The 21,730-nt window shown below is 37.1% G+C and overlaps 1 protein-coding gene across 2 annotated transcripts; it reads left to right on the top strand.

Annotated features, from left to right (window-relative positions):
• The first annotated feature begins 753 nt into the window (after positions 1 to 753).
• On the top strand, positions 754 to 21,378 carry DEK (DEK proto-oncogene). Of its 2 annotated transcripts, XM_065055210.1 has the most exons (12): positions 766 to 1,015; positions 2,049 to 2,100; positions 2,840 to 2,986; positions 4,691 to 4,792; positions 5,280 to 5,389; positions 8,138 to 8,232; positions 10,917 to 11,037; positions 12,187 to 12,369; positions 15,434 to 15,566; positions 17,212 to 17,360; positions 18,656 to 18,724; positions 19,730 to 21,378. In XM_065055210.1, the coding sequence occupies exons 3-12, from the start codon at positions 2,851 to 2,853 to the stop codon at positions 19,739 to 19,741; spliced, it is 1,110 nt and encodes a 369-aa protein (XP_064911282.1). In that variant the 5' UTR covers positions 766 to 1,015; positions 2,049 to 2,100; positions 2,840 to 2,850; the 3' UTR covers positions 19,742 to 21,378. The 2 variants fall into 2 exon arrangements, with proteins under 2 accessions (XP_005506075.1, XP_064911282.1); XM_005506018.4 differs by lacking the exon at positions 2,049 to 2,100 and having other exon boundaries at positions 754 to 1,015.
• The last annotated feature ends 352 nt before the right edge of the window (positions 21,379 to 21,730 follow it).

Genomic DNA, 21,730 nt, shown 5'->3' on the forward strand with positions numbered 1-21,730 from the left:
CTCTCTTCTTACCCCTTTACATGGTCCCTCCCAAAGTAAGAGCTGCTTACGTACAGCTACTCACACCAGCCAAAAAGCTAGTCAGTACAATGTGGCTTTGAGCCGGTCACTGGCTAGTTCAGGCTACTTTCTTCCCCAACATATTTTCTGAGCGCTCCTGACTCCTGCTGAATGCACGTTGATGTCCAGCCAGGCCTCCTCTCTGGTTTGCGAATTACGTCTTAAATTCTGTCAGGCAACAACCTGGGCAGGGGAATTGGGTTCGTGTTATTTCGGGGGCCGCCTGTGACACCGACATTTTACAGGGCTAAGGAGACCTCCGCTCTTCAGCCCCGACTCCCACTCCAACCGCCGTTTTCTTCCGTTGGCAGCACCGCGCCCGCCGCCCTACGCTTCTCCGGCACCCGCAGCCGGAGGGAGACGCGGCTGTTACAGTAAACAAGAGCCGCCAAGCCCATCCGGCACGGGAACCAAGAGGCACGACTGCAACAGCGCACGGGAGGGAAAGGGCGCTTTGAACCAGTATCCACGGCGACAGTAACGGCAGCGGAGCGGCCGCTCACGCACCCCCACTCTCCTCTCCAACGGACATAACGCCCCCACCGGAGGCGCGCCGCCTGACGTCACCGCAGAGCGGGCACACGTTCCCCACACCCGCCACAACAAGCCCTCCCTTAGCGCGCGCGCGCGCGCTCACCCTCCCCTCCCCTGCCGCCGCCTCACCGCGCCGGCCGTGCTGCGGGACGCTGATTGGACGCCGACTTCCCGCTTCCTTCTCCCCGTCCGAGAACCCGCCATTTTGAAAACCTTGTTGATTCCGGGAGACAAGAGCGAGTGTGACCGGCCGCGGAGCCCGCGCCTCGGGGGGGTGTGTGTGTGTGTCGCTGTGCGCCGGGGCGCCCGGCCCCGCCCCCTCCCCACACCCTCTCCCTCCTCCGGTAACTGTCGTCTCCCGCTGTCGCTGCTGCCGCAGGCATATCCGAGGAAGGAGCCAGAAGCCGGGGCTCAGGCTGAGGTGGGTCTTGCCGCCATGGCCGTAACGGCGCCGGAGAGGGCGCTTCCGCCTTCCCCCGGCCCTCCTCACCGCGGCCAGGCCGGCCCAGTGAGGCGCGGGGCGGGGGGAGAATGAAACGGGGCCGCTGCGCCGCCGGGCTCCTCTCCCGCTGGGGGGTCGCCGTGTGCCCGAGCCACTTGTCAGCGGCCCACGGGGGCCGCCTCCCTGCCGGGCCTCGGCGGGGCGGCGGGCTGTGTTTGCCGCCTGAGGTCGGTGTTCCCTGGGCGCGCTGTCCTGCCCTGCGGCGGGAGCGGGGCGGAACGGTCCCGCTGCCCGCCGGTTCGGGGAGGAGGTTGGCGCTCGCCACTGCCCCTGCTGCCCTGCTCCTTGGTGCTGCCCGTCAGCATCGCTCTCCCCGGCCGCCCGCTCGCAAGTCGAGAAGGGGACAGGTGGCGAGTCCGTGTCTGAGGAGTGCTGGGCGAGGGTGGGAGGGGCTGTTGCGCACAAGGATCCCTGCGACTTGCGAGATACCCTCTACCCTCCCAAAATAATCTCGACTTAAGTCTTCTGGAAGGTGGATTCCGGTACCTTTTTCCTTAAGCGAGTCGTCCTCACCGGCTTGTTTGCTAAAATGCAAAAGAATATTTTACTTTCCTACTTCCCTCCTGCTCCTATTGGAAGGGGAGGGAAAAACAACATATATTAGCTTTATTGTTTTTACACTTGTGCGGACAAGTAAAATTCAGAGAGTAATGTCATGAAAATGTCGAATTACTTTTTTTGTCTTATGTCATGTAATACCCTGACGGATATTTTTTTTTCCCAGTGACTTAGCAAAGAGTAGTAAAATTTCTTTTTGCTCTGACTAAACTCACGTTTTCCGTCACTTGGAGTGCTTCTCTTTTCTGGCACCTGCTAATGTTGCATATAAGCAGTTGATTTCGTTGTTGTTTATTGAGTCTGACCTCTGGCAGATAATATTGGCTTTAATATCAATATCATATGGTATTTTTTCCACAAGGGCTTATACAACTGGTGCTGTATTTTGTTCCAGATCTGTAAAGAGTGAAAGATTTTGATAACCAGAATTTTTATAAACTGAACAGGTATGGTTATCTTCCTTTGTTAGATAGACATTCTCTGTCAGCAGGGAAATGATACTCACCGAGGCAGTATATTTTAATTTTAATGTTTAAGCCACTTCAAATGCTAAGAAAAGACACCTCTTAGATACGCTAAGTATGAGGTGTTTATTCTTTTTGTAGCAGATCTGCAGTTTAAAAACAAAAAGCATTCCCAAGCTCTAAGATGTCACAGCTATTGAATTCTGAAGGTAGTGCTAATTTTTCCCAAATTACTAATAACTTATATTTTTCCATTCCTATTTTCCGCCTAAATATGTAGCTTGTCTAAGTTATTAGCAAACTTCTACGCATAGTTACCTGTGATCAGAAATAACTATTTGGTTTATATATAGTGCACTAAAATTGTCATATCTTAAAACATCACAGTTCTTAATAGATAACAGCATCAGCTTTAAGTGGCTGTTTCTGAATGCTTCACAAAGTGAGCCTGAAGATTTGTATGTGGAAAGCATTGACAACCGTTTAAACTGTTTTTAAACAGGCTAGTTTTAAACAGGCTAGGGATGGCAACTCCTCCTGAAAAAATTTATGTATTGTGTGTATGCAGAATACTTTAGTGTCTTAAAGAATATGAACAATTGCAATATGAGCACTATGACATTACTTTTTCCATACAAGATGATTTTTTTTAAAGTAAGATTCCTCTATTTTTCACATATAATGCTGTATTGATTATGGCTTCTCTGACTGCTTTTTACAGAACCATACACCATGTCTTCTGTTGTTTCATCAAAAGAAGATACAATGTCATCTGAAAAAGCAGATGAGAAGCAACCTGAAACAGAAAACAAAGCTGGGGAAAGTGATGAGGATGAAGAAGAAGAGGAAGAGGAGGAGGAAGAAAAGGGTACATGTTTTTCCACTACATAAGTTGTCCTTTTTTTTAAAAAAAAAAAAAACAAACACAAATTTACTGAATGCAGTCACCTGTTGTCTTGGTTAATTGTATAATTACTGTTTAGGAGATTCCATGGTACATCTATTTCAAGGGTCATAAATCAATTTCCAGTAGACAATAACAGGCAACACTGGAAACAACAATACTGGTGTTCTTTAAAAAAGATCAAAGGAATTGCCAGCATCCTGGATTTGTACACTAGGGTTTGTTTTTGTTGTATAAACTACTAGATGATTATAAGAGGGAGCATCCTTTATCAAATTATTTGTACAAAAATGCATATCGAAAGAAAAATACAAACCTTTTTGCCAATAACATTCTGAAGTGATCCATGTTTTCAAAAAAAGAGAAACTTGAAAAGTCTGTGCAGTAGCTTTGGAAACAATACAGATGTCTTTGCTTAACTACTGTGAATTAATTTAGTGGGTACCAAAATTCAATTATATGGGGGGGTGGTATTTTGTTTGACTAATTTTTTCAATAAAAATCATGGTGATATAGGATGAGCAAGCAAGGTAGGTTTTTGTGTTGTGGCATGTAATTGAAGAGGGTAGTCAAGGAATTAAATATGTGATGAAGGAACTTCTATGCAAAAATGTTAATTTCCATTGTGAAATCTCTAGGCACTTGTTTTGCAACTGAAAGCATCCAGGGAAACAGAGCTGCAGTATGGCACAGTGAAAACTAAATCACACGTAATCTTGGATCCTTGAAAGAGTTTGAAGTTTGTCTTTAGGAAAGGTAGAAAGAAAAGAGGTTATGCTCTTTGGGAAACTAGAATAATTAGGATTATATTTTTAGAAACAACTGTTTCCTGTGTACACACAAGTATGTTCTACTCTATTTTCATCAGATACATGTCCGGTTTTGATTATGTTCATACAGATTTTGAAGCTGCTTTCAGATTTTAAAGCCAGTTTTGTGCTAAGAATAGTTTGATTTGAAGTCAAGTATTTTAGAATGAAATGTTTAGGTGAAGCTTTGAGTTTTTTTCCTGACATGGCATCATTAAATTAGTGATATGCAATGTACACATAAAACAATCTAAATGTATTCATTACTAAGTAGTGCCAGAATTACTGGGAGTAGAATTTTTGTATTATTTGTGATACTTGTATTGTTCCCTGCAGCATGCTGCACTGCGTAGCCCTGTGAGATGTTGTACAGTCCCACTGTGCTTTTGCTTCTGCCTCTCCTGCTGATACAGGTGTGTCCTCCAGTGCAGCAGTGAGAAATGTCTACAGCCATGCTGGACTCTCCTTTTACACATCTGGTAGAAGTATTAATATTCTCCCTGAGAGAGCTGAAGTAGAGCTGTGTGTATAGAGGCTGGAGCATCCCAGAAGGACACTATGCAAACAGTGTCAGTTCTGTACCTCAGAAAGGCAGTGAAGAGAGAGAAGGGATGTGATTCTAAAAAGACATAGTGCTGCAATCTCCATCTTGGGGTCAAGTTCCCTTTATGAAATGCCAAGTCTTGTCTTAAAGCTTAAGTTGGATGTTCCACAGAATCCCACTGAATAAAGGTTCGAAAGTTTTGTAGTATGTTGTTATATCACTATCCATTCTTGGTTTGCCGTTTGAAAGATATGGTGTTGTATTGCCTGTCATTACAGTTGAATCTGCTCATGTAGTGGAATCTGTCTTTTGCAGAAAAGAGTCTCATTGTTGAAGGAAAAAGGGAGAAAAAGAAGGTAGACCGACTGACCATGCAAGTGTCCTCATTGCAAAAGGAACCTTTTACAATTACACCAGGTAAGCTTGTCCACTCACATAAGAATTCTGTGTTGGGAATGATAATAAAACCTCTTAAAAGATCAGATTTGTTTGTTTTAGATGAGACCTAACTTAAGAGTCATGATCCATTTTAATACAGTAAAGCTATTATAATTATGTGAAAACCCTCTTTTTATTCTGTAACATCCATTTAAACCAGAAAAGCTATATAATTTTAAGGATCTTCAGTACCTAGCTGCCACGAACCAAGGCAGGCGCAGCTAGAAAAAAATAAATGCCAGGTCCTTGTATCCTGATCTATGTAATATAAAGTAAGGAAGATAAAGAGACTGTCAGGATGCCTAATTGATAGGAAAAGGCCTGCTTAATGTTTGACCTGTTATAACGTCTGATGCTATTCTGAAATAACTTTTTGCCTTTTTAAAAAACAGTAGATATTTGAAGTTATAAACACATAGGTAAACATGAATGTGGTGAATTACGTAATTGATTTTAACTGTTTCAGGAAAAGGACAAAAACTATGTGAAATTGAAAGGATACAGTTCTTTCTGAGTAAAAAGAAGACCGATGAACTTAGGAATCTGCATAAACTCCTCTACAACAGGCCAGGCACTGTAAGAACTTAAAATCAATCTTGTATATCTATTAGTTCTCATCCATAGTGAAAATGTTTGTAGTATAGGTTTTTACATTTGCACGTATGGGTATACTTAAGTGTCATTTATTACAAACTAATTGGAAAACAAATATTGCAGGACCAGTTGAGCAAGCTTGTAGTTTTTCTAACTCTTCTAAACAACTCTTTCTATAAATAGCCTATGGAAATGTGTACTGAATTGTAAGTCTACTTGAACATAGATATATATATATATATTTTTTTTTTTTTTTTTTTTCCCCAAAATTGATTTTTTTTTTTTTTTAGTGGGCGGAGGGCTGGTTTACCTTATGAGAATGAGTTGGAAATAATCTATGGTTCACATGCCAAAAGCTGCTGACATGCAGATTACAGTCAAAATACTCCATGTAATTATTTTCTTCAACATAGCTTTTTCTTGGTACTTTCTTTCATGTTTGAAACCTGTGAGTGGGTTTTAACACATTGCTACTTACCTAGTCATTTTCTCGTATAGTTTGCACAAAGCAGTAGAAGGTAAAACTACATTAGATATATAAAATATTGATAGTGTATTTTGTCACATTTACCTAGGACAATTAAAATATTAGCTAAAAGCTGGCATGTTTGCTTTTGTATTTAGCGATGAAACTTGGAGAAAACAAAATAGCAAGTCTTTCTTGGAGCCTTTTATGTATCAGTGATTACCCTTTAAATTTCAGAGTAAATATGACCCATTTTCCTTGCTAAGAGAAATAAAATGGGTGTAGAGAAATTAAGGCAGATTAATTTTTTACTGTTTCAGTATGCTTACAATATTTATAGGAATTTGGCTTTGATCTCTTTGTATTTTGGAAACTTGAACAGCAAGCACAGAAACCAGGAACTGAATAGTACTGGTACAGATGCATGCTAGCTGTCAGACCACTGCTGCAAATGCAGTGCTTGTTTAAATGGCAGAGGAAGATCTGTTGCCTCAAGTATTCAGAAGAAGAACAGTATATATTAGTTAAAACCCACTTCTGTAAATAATGCTATTTATTCAGTGTAGCAATAAACCAGACTAGATAATTTCTGACTTGGTGTGTACAGTTTTGCAAACTTTTGGATTATTCTGCAGTATAATGTAATTGTTTGATAGGAAAAATACCATGACAGAAACATGTCGTTTTCTGATTTAACTAGCTTTACTGTGGAAGTCATCAAACTGCGTCGATTTATGCTTCATGAAACCAGTAACACTTTTCTACCATCTTTAGATGGAGGTACTGAGATACCATTATTTCAGACTCCATTTTTCCCATTTTAGATTGCAGATCTGAAACATAAATGATTCAAGAGACTGTATTGTGTATTGATTGTGTGACACACTACTAAGAAACTTAACAACTGAATGATACTGTTATTATTGAATGTTAAGATAATTAATAAATAATCTAATCAACAAATAAACACATTGCTATTTGCAATTGCATAATTGCATAATAATGATACAACTGTAAGTTGACATTTAACACTCCTAAGTCATACTAATTAGACAAAACTGCTATTGAAACACAGCTCTCACCCTTCCCTCCCACACTGCTTATTTGGTTGCAGTTCCACCCCACATTTATTCTGCTCTCCAATATTTAGCCTTTTGGACATAGACCTGTTGGAGAGTCCAGCTAGGTTGCTGCAGCATTGCAGTGGTTTGAGTCCAAAGATAAGATATATTTATTTGCTTCAAAATACATTCAGTTTAGAAATTTATCAGTATGGTTTCATCCAAAACTATATTGAATCAGAATTTTTGAGAGCTCAGAATGGTGTTGAATACAGTCAAGATCAGATGTTGTCTTGTATGCACATTGTGTGTGTGCTTTGGATCTTAATTAACATTTTTGATAAAACATACCAATACCATCTGCCAATTTTCTTTAGGTGCTGGACAAAGATAATTACCTTTGGAAAAGGAGCTTAGCTTTGGTAAAATTATAAACTGATGGAGAAACACCAGGAACAAAATTTGTAGAACTATTGAAAGTGAGTTCAAATTATTCTTGATAGTATTAGAAAGATCTCAGAAGAAGAAAAGATTTGGGGATATTTTTTAACCTTTTTTCTTTTTCTTTTTTTTTTTTTTTTTTGTTTGTAAAAGGAGATGCAGTGAAAACAAACAACTTAATGTATTTGGGATCTTGATGGGAGAAATTTTCCCGTTATGAGGGCTGTTGCAATGAAAGTTCAGCCTGTTCAGACTGCAGGTGTAACAGTAGGATTTGCAAATTGTGTGGTATATACATGCAAAAATTGGTCACACTAAAGGAAAAGTTCAGAAGTAGTGTCATGGTCCTATGTAGAAAAGCAAACAAAGTAAATCTGCTAAAGCAGATTATAGTAAAAATAAAATGTACTGTTCTATAACAAATTACATCGTACAAAACATGCAACAAGCTTTATATGATCATAGTAGTGCAAAGCTGTAAGTAACCATGCAGTATGTTCTAAGCAAGCTTGAAATGGCAGGTGATTTTATTTGGTAAGTTATTAAAAGTAGCAAGATCACAAGAACTTAATTGTTGTAGTTTGGCTGTCATGAGATTGATAAGGCATAATCCAGGCTGTAACTTAAAGGGTACATAACTTACTGTCAACAGAAAGCTAGGTGCTAGAATAGATTTTTCTTGTATGAAAAGTTAACAAAGGTAATTGGATGAAATCTTTTAAACTACTTGCAGTGGAAAGTAATCTGTGCGTTCTGTCCTAGGTTGCTTCCCTAAAGAAGAATGTGGGTCAGTTCAGCGGATTCCCATTTGAAAAAGGAAGTGACCAATACAAAAAGAAGGAAGAAATGTTAAAAAAGTAATGAACTCTGTTGCTACTTAGCATAGATTGACTCATGCTATACATTCCTTTTTATTTTCAAAATTTTACTTCAGATTAAATTTAAGCTTTTAAGATGAGTGACTGTTGCCTAGAGCTCTGTGGTCTGTTTCTGAGCTCATTTTGATCAAACATACTGATGTCCTTAAGACAATTTGAAATGTATTAAAAATAGTTAAATTGTGACTATTTTATTCACAATTCCTGCAGTCCTGGCTTGAACTATTGCATGCTAACTAGCAGATTCTTCTGCTAAGTGAAAGGAAAATGTTATTTCCCTGGGGCAAGCATGGTGTTGTGAATACATTGTGCTCTATTCATGGTGCAAACTTGCATCCTTCTTTGCCTCAAAACATACCTTTTTCAGAATCAAAGCCATTTCTGCTTATTGTATATTAAACATACAGTCTTATTCCTACAATTGCTGGAGCAATTAGTCTAACAAATTTTTTTTTTTTCCTTTCTGTCTTTTTTTATTCCTTTTTTTACTGTCTCCCTACATAAGCAGCTTCTCTATTAACAGGAGAAGCTGCTGCAACTTGGTTTTGACTGAAAGGGTTTAAAGATACCCTTGCATATTTGCACAGATAGTTGCAACAAATAAAAGAACTAATAACTTCCACACAAGTGATTATAAATACATTTTTTAGTATCAGTTTGTTGATAGTGGGGAGGCTTCCAGAATTTGGAATTTGCAAGTCTTCCTTCCTCAAATACGCAGTTTTCTAGGAATAGAGTTTGTCAAATACATGTGACTCTACAAGACCAACTGTCTCAAGATGGGGATTTTGACTGTTTCCCACAGGTTTAATTGTATAATGTTTCCTTATCTGCAAAAGGTCACAAAATAAAGTATTTTTGCACTTTTTTTTTTCTTTCATGTTTACCATATGAAAGAACTGCTAGGTTAAGTTTTGTTACCCTTCAGTCTTCAGCAAATATTCTGAAAAGTGGTTGCAATGTTACTCTTGTATCAAGGAGCTGAGCCCTGTGTTTTTGTGTTACTGTGGTAAGTTCAGGTACTGTGGACAGTTATGGATGAAACGCTGCTGGTCTTTAATTTATTCTGACTACATGGTTGATTTCTGCCCACACTGTGCCCTTGCATGTCATCATGTTTTAATAGCATTGAACAAGATGAGCAAAGGACAAAATTTATTTTGCAGAATCATACTGTTCAGGCTGTAAACTAAAAAGAAAGGGTTGAGGTTGCTGTGTGGATTAGATTCTTGGATTTTGTAAGTCAAAACTACTTGCTATCGAAGTTACCAACTCAAAACTTGTGTGCACTTGTTTATTCCACACTTGAATGGCAATTTAGTACTTAGTACATTATATTTGCTGTTACTTGCAGATATATCTTCAAAGCATTAAAAATACGAAAGGATTTGGGAGTTGATGTTTATTCTTTGTATGTATTAGTTCTATCTTAAGTTAAAATACAAGGACAAATGCCACATGTAACACAAGTCATAGGGAATTTTAGTTAAAGCCGCAATAGAACCATAAAATTCTAAATTCAGTATACCAGCTCTTGAAGGTCTGAAACAGAAACTTGGAGGTTATGCACTTTTAAAATCTGTTAACAAGTTAAGTGGTTTTAACTCTATGAAGTATTGTCTTTTCAAATGTGCTTTTTTTTTTTTAACTGACTTTTGATTCTGCTAGAATACACTGAATACTTGTATCTCCAAAAGCTAAACAGGAAGGCTTTCTTCATGTTAAGATAGCACAAATTTTTTTTGTAACCTTGTTTAGAAAAGTGATTGAAAGATTTGACTTAATTGTTGCAAGAATGATGGATTAATTATGCTTTGAGGCAGGGAGGTGCACCAAACCAGTTAAGATTTCCTGTTCCCATGCCTTAAAACATGAGAGAACAAAGTTGTTCTGCCCACTTAAAAGTCTGAGAGTTTAAAGGGACAGTCTGAAATTAAATGCTACTTTAGAGAAGTTGTAGGCTACCAGGAAACAGTTGCACTGACTTTTTAAATAAACAATGAAAAGTAAGTTTCTTTTGATTACCAGAAGTAGCTATGATACTTGTGAAAAGTGGCCAGACAATGAAATCCACTTTTCAGGCAGCATTTTACAAAATGAGTGAAGAAAGCATAAGCATTTGAAGGAAGGTGACACATTCTTGACACATTCTTTCCACTTTTTTTCAATACTGGTAGTATAAATGATAAAGCGGGACAATTGGTTCAAGATCCTTTTGCAGTAAAGGGGATGGATGTCAGAATTTCTCTTAATCTTCTGTCTTCATAAGAAGTGCTTCCATAAAAGGGTAAGGAAACAGAGAAAATAAAGGGAGAACCCCTGAGAGTTCAAGTCTTGTACCCATTGGATTTGTTTTCCAAAACTGATTCTTTCTAGTGTGGTAGATTAGGAGAGATTCCAGGGAAGATTTTCTTTCCTAAGTCTCTGTAACTTTTTAAAATATATCCTACTTTACAGACATGTGGATTTGGGATTTTTTTAAAAAATTTGCTTTATGTAATACGGTGGTGGTTCTTAACTATAGTGAAGACTGGAAACAAGCTAGTATATTCATGTCTGTTGTCAGGTTGCAAACACAAACCAGTTAGCAGTTTCTAGCAGTCAAGTGTTGGACAACTGTTTAGGATATGATGCTGAATCTTTTTTTCTTTTTTTCTTTCTAGATTTAGAAATGCAATGTTGAAAAGTATCTGTGAAGTTCTCGACTTGGAAAGATCAGGAGTTAATAGTGAGCTGGTAACCAGGATCTTAAACTTCTTAATGCACCCAAAATCTTCAGGCAAGGTGAGAGGCAGGTTTTTATGCTTACTTTTATAGCTCTGTTCTGATGAAAAATGCAGTTGTGTCTTTTCCTTATTGTTTGCTTGTTACCAGTGGTGATACAATTACTGTTCTAACTTACTGAAGTAGCAATGGCTTCTTGAGAGTAGTTCTACTGCAGGCATCCATAATGGGCTAAGGATTTAGAAACTGTGTGCTTACATGTAAGTGCGCACGTTATACACTGTTAATGCACAAAAATGTGGTCAACACCTAAAACTAATTAGGGATAATCCATACCCAAATACCATAAGTAGTTTCTATTTCGTGCATGAATGGAGGGGAATATGCATAATAAATAGGCAAGAAAAATAAAAGTGTCAAAGCCAGGAAATAAAGCATGAAAGTGTAGGAGAACAAGCTGTCAGATGTTACCTGGTTGTGCTACAAGTTGACAAGTGTATGTCATCCCATTTGGTCATCACAAAATTGAATTTGTTTCAAGGCTAGGAGAACTTGCTTCAACTGTATATGCTAGTGCACTAGATTCAGCTGCCAAGACTATGAAATTCTATTATTAATCTCCTTGCACCTTTAGTTTTTAATCTAAAAGCAGTACTTAAATAGACCGTTGCACAAGAAATTAAATATATTTCTAGCAAACACTGGTAAGTGATGTGAACAAGGAGTCTGCATTCTGCCTTAGCGACCTTGATACTGAGTGACAACAAACTGCGGTTTTGCATAAGACATGATGGAATTACTGCCTTTAGGCCTTTGGAAGAATAGTCAGCTAATTTCTTACCAGAAGAAAACTTGCTTTTATGTGTTGGGTGGGCACAGGTAGGTAAAAGGTTCCTTGTAGATTGTCCTTTCTTGCTTCCCTTCCCTAATCTCCCACCTTTGAAGATTCGTTAGGTTAGGAAAGTGGAAGGGATGTTTAGCTTAGAACTGAACTTTCATTTTACTCAGTTCCATCTCTCTAATGAACTTCTGCTTACTGCAAAACGTTATGGCTTAAGTGTAGTACATAAAATAGTCCTGGGTTTTGTTACCAAGGCTTAGAGACCTCTATATTTGCTTGTTGTTCTTTTATGTGATTTCAAGGAATTTATATTTTTTAAAATTCATTTTTGTATTCCTGCTTGGATGACACATACCCCTGCCTTTCAGCCATTGCCGAAGTCCAAAAAAACACCAAGCAAAGGTGGCAAAAAAGAACGCAGTAGCACTGGAACAACAAGAAAAGCAAAACGCACCAAGTGCCCAGAGATCTTGTCAGATGAATCCAGTAGTGAAGAAGATGAAAAGAAGGAAAAGGATGACTCTTCAGAAGAAAAAGAAAGTGAAGATGAGGTAATGAGACTTGTTTGTTTTCCAGCACAGGGCTAAAAACATTTGTCTACAATTTGTCCTTGTGTGGTTGTTATCAATTGGTGATTCTTGAAACATGCAGAGTTGGGGATAATATATGTTTAACTGAATGAATGGTTTCAAAGAAAAGGGTACGCATCTGCAATTTATACAAGATTTTCATAATTTCCTACTGTATTAGAGAATCAATAAGATAAAAGGCAAAGGTTCTGGTTTTTCTCTGTGTATGTGCACCTTAGAAAACCATTTGCTGTGTGTCATTTTGGGGCAGCCAGGATTTCAAACAGAATTGGTTGCATTTCTTGTATCAACTTGTGATTATTGTAATTTCATAAAAATTCCCAATATCTGTCTGTCATTTTTTTCTGTGTAGGGTTTGATTGGATACCTAGGATTTAACTTTGAATTTGGTGGAGATCCATCGCCTACCAGGTTGCATTGGTCTTGGATTTTGGTTCACTATTTCATGGGTTTTATGTCCTAATCTCTTTTTTAGGGTTCTGTGTCCTGAAATGCAAAGATAAAGTCAGCAAAATAGTAAGCAGCCTTACAAAGAAGCCTACAATCTCCAGATTATTCTCATCTCACTGTATTTTCTGCTCTTCTCTATTTTCTTTGAAACTTCTTTTAGCCTTGCATAGTAGGAGAGAAATTAGGTGAACTTTGTATTTAAATGCAAAATACCTTTCTATGTGGATTCCCTTTCAGCCCTGTATTTATTCACAGAATAGACACAAAACATGGAGAGCCGGTGTGAGTGTACAACTTATTTGAGTACAAAGTGTACACTGATTTGTCCATATGCCTGAAGCCTAGAGGAAAAAAAAATAAGTAAATAAAAGGACCTACAGTCTCCATCCTGTCCTGTATTTTGATGAGACTGCCCTTTTAGCCTTCATCAGAGCTCTGCAACAAACAGCAATTAGTTGACTGTTGCTGTCCAGGGAAATCCTTTATGTAAGCTATGGGACCTTTGGCTGTGATGTTAGACCATTATTTACTTGGGTTACATTCTGTCTGTTGCAGTGGAAGTGTGACAGGCTGTTAAGTAAATACTCTGAGCTGTAGAAAATAGTAACAAAAATCTTTTGTTGAAAGGCCAATTTATTTAACTTTAGAAGTTTATTTTGTCACTGTTATTTTAGATGTGTTAATTTTAATTTTAAAAGGTGGTTTAAGGAAATTCCCCATGCCTCCATGAAACAAACTTAATTCTTAATTTGCCCTTTTATTTCCACACAAATGACAAATTGAAAGAGGGCTGAAATACTGAAAGTTAATTTTATATTTGTTCATCTTTTCAGCAAGACAGTCTTCCTACTGTGAGGAGAGGAATATCACTTTCAGAGGCAGGAGTTGTCTTTTAGAAAATTTTTCAAGAACTCAGTTATTAAAAAGCAAACAAACAAAACCCCCACAAACAAACAAACAGCAACAAAAAAAGTAAACCCCATTGATTTATCCGGGTCTTCTTTGCCTTCTTTCAGAAGGTAGGAGTTGAGTATGACTGCCAGGCAATAGTGGAGTAGACTGAAGTCTTTGGAAACTGAAATTGACTTGCATGAAGTAAAACCTTAATTATTACAAAAACATGAGGATGTCAAATTAGTTTGAATATAGGAAATAGTGAAATGGAAAATATCTGCATTTGTACAGCTTTAAGACTGCAGCATTAAAAAAAAAAAAAGTTATGTTTATGACCCTTTAGGATACTGCAGGTGGAAGGATATAGACAGCATATCTGCTTTGCTGCCCCAGCTCCATTGGAATCTTGGACATGGAGTGGCTGGAATAGATTGTCCTCAGAGTTGCATGTCTCTTGGTTGCAACTCTTTCCTTAAACAGCACAGACAAACAAAAAAATCGTTATCTGGAAGCAAAAGATATCTGAAATATTTTTGTTTGCTGAGGGGGCATAATTTTATAAAGAAGCTGAAATGTGAGTGCTGGGTTTAACTTCTGACTTTTTAGCTGGTGGTTGAGCTTTAGCAGAAACTCAAAAGCTGAGAAGTTAGAAACTACAAACATGTAAATAGAAATTAGATGATCCCTGAGTGCATTTTCTGAATTTCAACAGTGAAAGTCTTTATCCTTCCTTTAACACTGCAGAGCGAGTGCAACTATAACAGAGCAATAAATAAACATAATCTGGTTTATTAAATCCTAGTTTCATGAGTTGCACCAGGTACTAATGGGAGAAGCAGTTAAGTTGTATGAACTAATCTTAATTGTTTACATGTGAGAGTTTGCTCAGTTGACTCCACTGCCATTTTAAAATATAAATTGGAATTATGAACTTAGTAACTGCTGTTAGTTACTCTGTTTTGTGATGTTCTTTCCCTGAAGTATGGTTTATTCCTGGTCAATGTTCCGTGTTTATTTCTGTGAGGAAAGCTTTCAGCCTTGTTGGAAGCACTATCTAAAGATTTTGTGTGTTAAGCAAGCATTTGATTTGTGCCAAAAATGCAGTGCACTGATATGTGTATACTGTATGTATTTGTTCCCAATTTCTTCTGTTGATGTTAATAATGCAATAATTTGGGGGGGTTAATAATGCAATAATTGCTGGGGTTTACTAGTCATGATCACTGGCCAAATAATGGATTAGCTAATGTAGTTCTCAGCTAGTGCAAAAATAATTAGCTACGTGTAGTCTTAGAGAGCTATAGGATCTACAAGTACCTGAATGCAACATACTATGTCCCTTTTAAAGGAACATCTTTGACATGATTTTATAAGCTACCTGTAAGTAGTTATGAATGGAAAGTTGTAGCACAACCAAACTACTAGTTCATCAGAAGATTCTAGCTGTTTGAGCATAAGAGTCCATGTAGAAAGATAACGTGAAATTTAAAAGAATGTAGGAGTACTTGTTGTGGATGTAATACCCCTATGGTATAAGGGTAGAAATTGCTAGTAAAATATAGTAATTAGATTTGCAGATTTAGTTAGTATTGAAAGAAATTACAATTTCCATTGCAGAAAAGGGATATGGATTGTTTGAGTTGAAACCATCATTTCAATCTGCTGTTTTTCTTCTTTATAGCCCCCTAGAAAAGCATCTAAAAGAGAAAAATCTAAAAAAACTACTTCCAAAACCAAGAAGGCTGTGAAGGGTGCAAATGTCAAGAAGGCAGACAGCAGCACTACTAAAAAAAATCAGAACAGTTCTAGAAAAGGTAAATGCTTTAAATGTTTCATCGTAGATTGTCTTCTAGCTTAGCTGGGATGTTTATTACAAAGCAAGCTTTTGCACCTAATTGTGAAAGAAAATAGAATTTGGTGAATTGTTGGCTTGCTACTTGATGTTTCTTTCCTTGCAACGGAAATTTTTAAAAGTTATGGGTTTGGGTGTACTTTATGTAATTTCTGTTTTCTGTGTGTATACACATACACACAATATATACCTATGTATATTGTGTGTATATATATATACTATTTATTTGCACATAAACTGAAAATATTAGCCTAGTTCTGCCTTCTGCTGGAACAATGTTAGTGAAGTTCTCTTGGTGCCTCTATAGTTACTTCACGTGAATCTTATAATTCATCCAGTTGTATATAGCCCACTGTGTATGTCTTTTGTTCAGCAGCCTGACCTGATGTGGTTTTTTAATTAACATAGATACGGGTTTTACATGTGTCCTCTTGCTATTGGTTTTCTCATATCTGACAATATGCATAAAAGGTATGCATACATTGAGTTCCTTAATAGCTGTGAAAAGATTGCAGCAGTGCAGGTGGGGACAGTAGATTGTTTTTAACAGCTTTGCAGAAAAGCACCTGGGTAGAGGCAGATGACATGATAGAGGCATACTTCATTTAATGCCTGTGTGGGCATATGTGTGCTATAGCACAGATGTCAGTTCAGACTAGTTACCCTGCTTGTCAGTGTACTAAGAAAAGGAATGGTTAAATTCTTGGACATAGAATTATGCTCAACTTCTTTCATAGCCTTATTTCTCAGCAGAGTAAATGGCCTGTGCTGAACTCAGTGTATTTTCAGATTGGCTGCTGGCTTTCTAATGTAGCTGTGTGCGTGGTGTGTGTATGCTTCATTTTGTCATCAACATATATATATATATATATATATTACATGTGTTTGGCATATATGTTATGTAATATATTCATAAGTTCTTATTTACTCCTCTTGCATTTCTGTTTTGAGTGTATGTTCAAAGTACAAAAATAAAAATGTTAAGTAGGTCTTTCTATAAGCTCATTATCTAGGCTGTTTGGCATCTGCTCTCAGTTTTGTTGGCATTAGAGGAACTCAGTGGATGTTTGAGTCACTCAGTCTGATTTTTTTTGCTGCTGGAAAACATCATTAAGTGTCCTGTGCCTCTTCATTTCCTTTATGATTCTCTTCATTTGTTACCATGGTGTTTCTGATAGCATGTTCAGTAATACAGCATTGCAAAATTACAAGATCCTACTGCCTAGTGCTGCTGGAGAAAAAAAAAAATCTAAACTCCTTTTTAAAGTAAATAAGTACTTTTTTTAAGGCCATACTACCTCAATTTAGAATTGTTGTAATAAACCTTGTTTTAGTCTGATAGATTAGTTTAATCTGCTCCATACTTTCTAGAGTACAGGTTGATTTGTATGGTGATAGTTCATCAGCACTGATGTGGATTAATAAATAAATGTAGTACCAATAACATTAGCTTTGTTTTTAAATGGATGGTCTAGCAAGATGTCTGTTTTAAGGGAGAACATCTATATTAGGTGTTTGGGGAAAGTTTTAATGGCTTCTGTTTTGGGAGAAGAAATCAGAGAAATTGAAAATCTTTTATTACAATTCAAATTATTATTCATATTTAGAAAGTGAGTCTGAGGATAGTTCAGATGATGAACCTTTAATTAAAAAGCTGAAGAAACCACCCACAGATGAAGAGCTTAAGGAAACTATCAAGAAATTGTTGGCTAATGCAAACTTGGAGGAGGTCACAATGAAACAAATTTGCAAGGAGGTAAGCCAATATGATTTTGCAATCTCTTTTTAGGCAATGGGTTGTCTGTGAACTGACTTATCATTGTTTGGGAGTGAAGGCTTGTGCTCTGCACAGTGGTTCAGAAACGAAATAGTATTGTATAGATTTATTTACTTGCTAGCAGCTATAACAGGGAGAGCTTTAATCTACACTTATGCAACACTGATACCAAACATTAGAAGGGAAATCTCCAAAGAAAAATTAGTTATGTGTAGCCATGTATTAAAGTGAAAAAATTGAGATGTTGAGATGGTGCAGGAGCTCCTGTCCTTCTCTCTGTACATTTCTCCTGCTCATCTTGCTCTCATTCTTCATATGTTCTCTTTATGAATCCATTCAACTCCCATCTATCAGCAAAAAATAAACAGTTCTCAGCTGAGTTTGTGAGTTGAATCAGTTTAGCAAGGAATCCATTAATCGTCAGGACAGGTGCCAGGAAGGGACCATGTGGCCAGAAAAGGGAAAGGTGGGGAAAAGTGACCAAAACACAGACAGTGTTGTTACCTTGACATTTTCTACAGTCAGATAACTGACATGCTTTTTTTCCTGGTACTTCCAAGAAGTTGTCTTGAGAAAATTAAACCAGAAGTTGTTCTTATGAGAAAACTTTGATTATATTCTGTACAAATGTTATGTCATGTTTATTGTAGTTCTAGAAGTCTGAAATTTGATCTAGTGAAACAAAAAGTTCTGTATTGGTTGTCAGTGTTGGCATCTATTTTTTATTTGTTGGGTCTTCTCCTACCCAGTTAACCAAAGCATAGTTGTAGAATAACACTCAAATATGTTGATTTTTATTAGTCACTTGAAAGAATTACAATTTTACGTGTTACCAAAAACTAGGCAAGTGTTGAGATTTGTTATTTGTTTAATTTTCTACACTAATTCAGCGGTATCTGACTACTTAGAGAGCATGTAAGACGAATTCTCCAGAATTTTTATTTGCCTGACGTAGCAAGTTAGGCTTTCCAGTTTGTTGATGTGAAAAAAATATAGTACCAGTTTAGTCAGTGACCAAACATAAAAAATATACATGTATTTGAGTATCTATGGGGTAAAAGTAAGGATAGGAAAATAAATTTATCACTTTCGATAATTAACAGTGAGCATTTTGGCAGTTGTAATACTAGAAGTACCACACCAGTTTTTACCCTAATTTCATTTAAGCTACTTCTATTCACACAATACATTCAATGAAAGTAATCTGAGGTTTGTTTTGGTTTTTTTTTTTTTTTGGTTTTGGTTTTTTTTTGTTTTTTTTTTTTTTTTTTTAGGTGTATGAAAAGTATCCTAGTTATGATTTATCTGACAGGAAAGACTTCATTAAAGGAACAGTCAAAGAGGTAAAGACTTTCTCATGTAGAAAGCATTCTGGGTTCTTTTGTGTTTTGTTTCGTGGGGTTTTTTTGCGCGTGAGTGGGTGTTTTGGTTGTGATGTTTTGGTTCTTTGTTTCTTTTTTTTCAGCCTATTACAAAAAGTGGCATGGCATCCTGTTACACTAGTTTTAATAACCTGTATAGTATTAGAAGTTTAGTGCTCTGATAAACCTGAGCTCTGGCTCTTTTTTTTTTTTTCTTTCTTTGTATCCCTCTTTCAAAAATAACCACTTCAGACTATTTTCTCAGCATGCCACTGCTACTCTTAAGAATTTCTTTGGTAAGCAGAACTAAAATTAAAGCTATAATCATTTTTTATGACCTCTACTCTCTGAAAGCTATGCATTTGCTTTAAAGTACAGCCTTGGCTGCAAAGTGCGCAATAGTTCATGCACTGGCCGCATACATTTGTTGGTAACAATGTGTGCAGTTGCATGCAGCTCTCCAGACCTGCAGGCTCTGGCAATGAGAAAAGGCAAAAGAGGATAAAGATATCCAGCTTTCCTCTGTATACGTCCTGGTAGCACAGTTATAATATTGCCTTTGAGTTTGCTGCACTGAAGATTAGGCCTGATCTAATGTACTCATGACAAAGGGTTTATTGTTCAGTCTGTGGTTGGTAATTTGTAAAAAAATTTTCAAGTTCATTGCTCTTGCTTGCCTCAAAACTTAAAATGGAACCAGAGAAGTAAGCTTCACTTAGTGGAGTTAATAAAGAAACTTTTCTTTCTCTTGTGGCTTCATTTGCAGATGTTGATATATAGCTATCTAGAAATAGTTATGTCTATGTGCTCTGCAGACATGCCACTATCAGCAAAGGCGTAAGAGCAATTTGTCTGCTGTGGGGATGTTCTTGGGTTTTTTCTGATAGCAAAAGCAGAATGTATTTTTCTGATAGTCTGATGCAAAAGGAGAGGTTGTATGTACTTGGATTGAGAGAAAGGAGAAAACTAATACAGGTCTCTTTTCAGTTGATTTCATGATCTGACTGTGGGAAGTGAAGATTCCTGGTTTTATGTTCCCGTGGATTTGAAGATCTGATAGGCACCAGCAAAAGGAATGTGTCTTACCCTTGTGGTATTTAGTCAGAGCTGATTCTGCTGATTAAGAGTGTTTATGTAAATTGCTTTGTGTATCTTTTTTTTTTAAAAAAAAAAAAAACCCAACCCTGCATTTGATGCAGTTTTTAGTTGAACATACTTACGTTTCATGCATGGCAATAAATATTCCTTTTTATAGTTTTTGTACATTTTGAATTGCTTTGTATAACTAGATTCATTAGAACCATCATAGGGTTTTTTTTGTGTGTGTGGATTGCTAGCTTGCAGGATATTTTAAAATCAAGTAAGATGAAATCTGCTTATCTGCACACATACATGCAGAGACTGGAATATTGCAGTATTGGTTATAACTATATTTTTAATACATATCCATTCTTAAAATAACAAAAGTTACATCACGTTAATGTCTTTTATATTCTGATACATTCTACAGATGCAGAATTATTCTAAATCTAGATTACCGTCTTGCATGTGTAGGCACTGAGAGAACTGTCAAAGCATGGTAACTAATTGGCATATAGATGTTATTTTTGTACTTTTAAAAGGCTTCCTGTTGTGTATATAAAGTTATTTCAAATTTCTTTTGTGCAAATCATTTTTTAAATCTTGTTATCTTAGGATTTATGACATGAAATGTCAGTGTTCAGCAGTGAGGCTGTAAGGAAAAGTGGTATGCAGATTTTTCACGCAACTACAATATGAGTTGAGCTTTTACCATTTTTGTCCCATCTTACCTTGTACAGAAACTGTAGTTTTATACTTAAGCTTTTCAGCATTTAACTTTGTACAAAAGACTACAGATACATTTGTTTCAATGGTTTGACACAGTAAATGAAATCACTCCAAAGACTACAGGGAAATTTCTAAAGTTCACTTTGCAAAAAATCTTTTCCTTCAGCGTCTTGATGGCCTAGTATCTCAGAAGTGAGTGTCCAGGATGTGTAGCTGGGAGGCTCAATAGCTGTGGAAGTCCACAGCGGGGCTTCCAAATCGGGCAGCACTGCCATGTGTGGTTAACCTCTCTTCTGTATGGAAAGGCTCTTCTGAACCTGACTCTTGGTGCCTCAACATGGACAATGGTACTTATAAGCCTGCAGTCTTGAACTTTGGCCCACAGCTTTTCAGATCAAAGTGAACTCTCTGCATAATTTCTTGTTTAGGGTTCTGTTCTCTATACACCTTGTTGCTAGTATGAGAAGTCCTGCACTTAAAACCATGAAAGTAATAGTTGCCGAAGTGTGGACTACCATTAATGCCATGAGCACGGAATCCCTCTGACTAGTATTGCTGGAAAGACAAAACGTATTTTTTTGAAATTTATTATTGTACAGTGAGAAATAAGGGTTCATAAATGATCTGAATTCTGAAAATGTTCAGCCAGTTAGACTATTAATCTTCACAAACTTTTCGAATTTCTTTGTGTGTAATCATTTATAATAAGGCTGAATGTAATGGGGGTTTTTTATATTCAATAAATGTCTTTCACAAAAATGTAAATCAATTTTGATCTAACATTTGCTTAAATGTATAGTAAAAAAAAAAAAAAATCTATACAGAAACAAGGTTGTTGTCTTTATCTCATCTGGTAGAAACTATTCAATCCTGATTCAGCAGGCTACTTAGAAGAAACTATTGCTGAAATGTATATGCTTGCACCAGGATATGATTTTCTGTCTTCTGTGGGGCTGTTTTGGGGTTTTGTGTTTGTTTGTTGGTTTGGGTTTGGTGTTTTGTGGGGTTTTTTTGTTTGTTTTTTTGGGGGGGAGATGGGGGAGGTAGAGAGAGTTGGTTGTTTGTTTTTCTGGATTATTTTAGCATAAAGTACACTTTTTAATTTGCAATTAAAAACATAAAAAGCTTTCCAAGTTCTGCTTAAAAGTGGTAAATTACTTATGTTTTGTTGATTTTTCA

Source organism: Columba livia, chromosome 2 (assembly GCF_036013475.1).
Source record: "Columba livia isolate bColLiv1 breed racing homer chromosome 2, bColLiv1.pat.W.v2, whole genome shotgun sequence".
NCBI lineage: Eukaryota > Metazoa > Chordata > Aves > Columbiformes > Columbidae > Columba > Columba livia.

What these genes read in the sequence shown, in the direction of transcription:
- DEK (XM_005506018.4), top strand. Translation starts at nt 2,851, where the DNA reads ATGTCTTCTGTTGTTTCATCAAAAGAAGATACAATGTCATCTGAAAAA. An exon ending in ACCTTTTACAATTACACCAG is followed by an intron (nt 4,793 to 5,279) that starts GTAAGCTTGTCC and finishes TAACTGTTTCAG; the next exon opens with GAAAAGGACAAAAACTATGT. An exon ending in ACCCAAAATCTTCAGGCAAG is followed by an intron (nt 11,038 to 12,186) that starts GTGAGAGGCAGG and finishes CCTGCCTTTCAG; the next exon opens with CCATTGCCGAAGTCCAAAAA.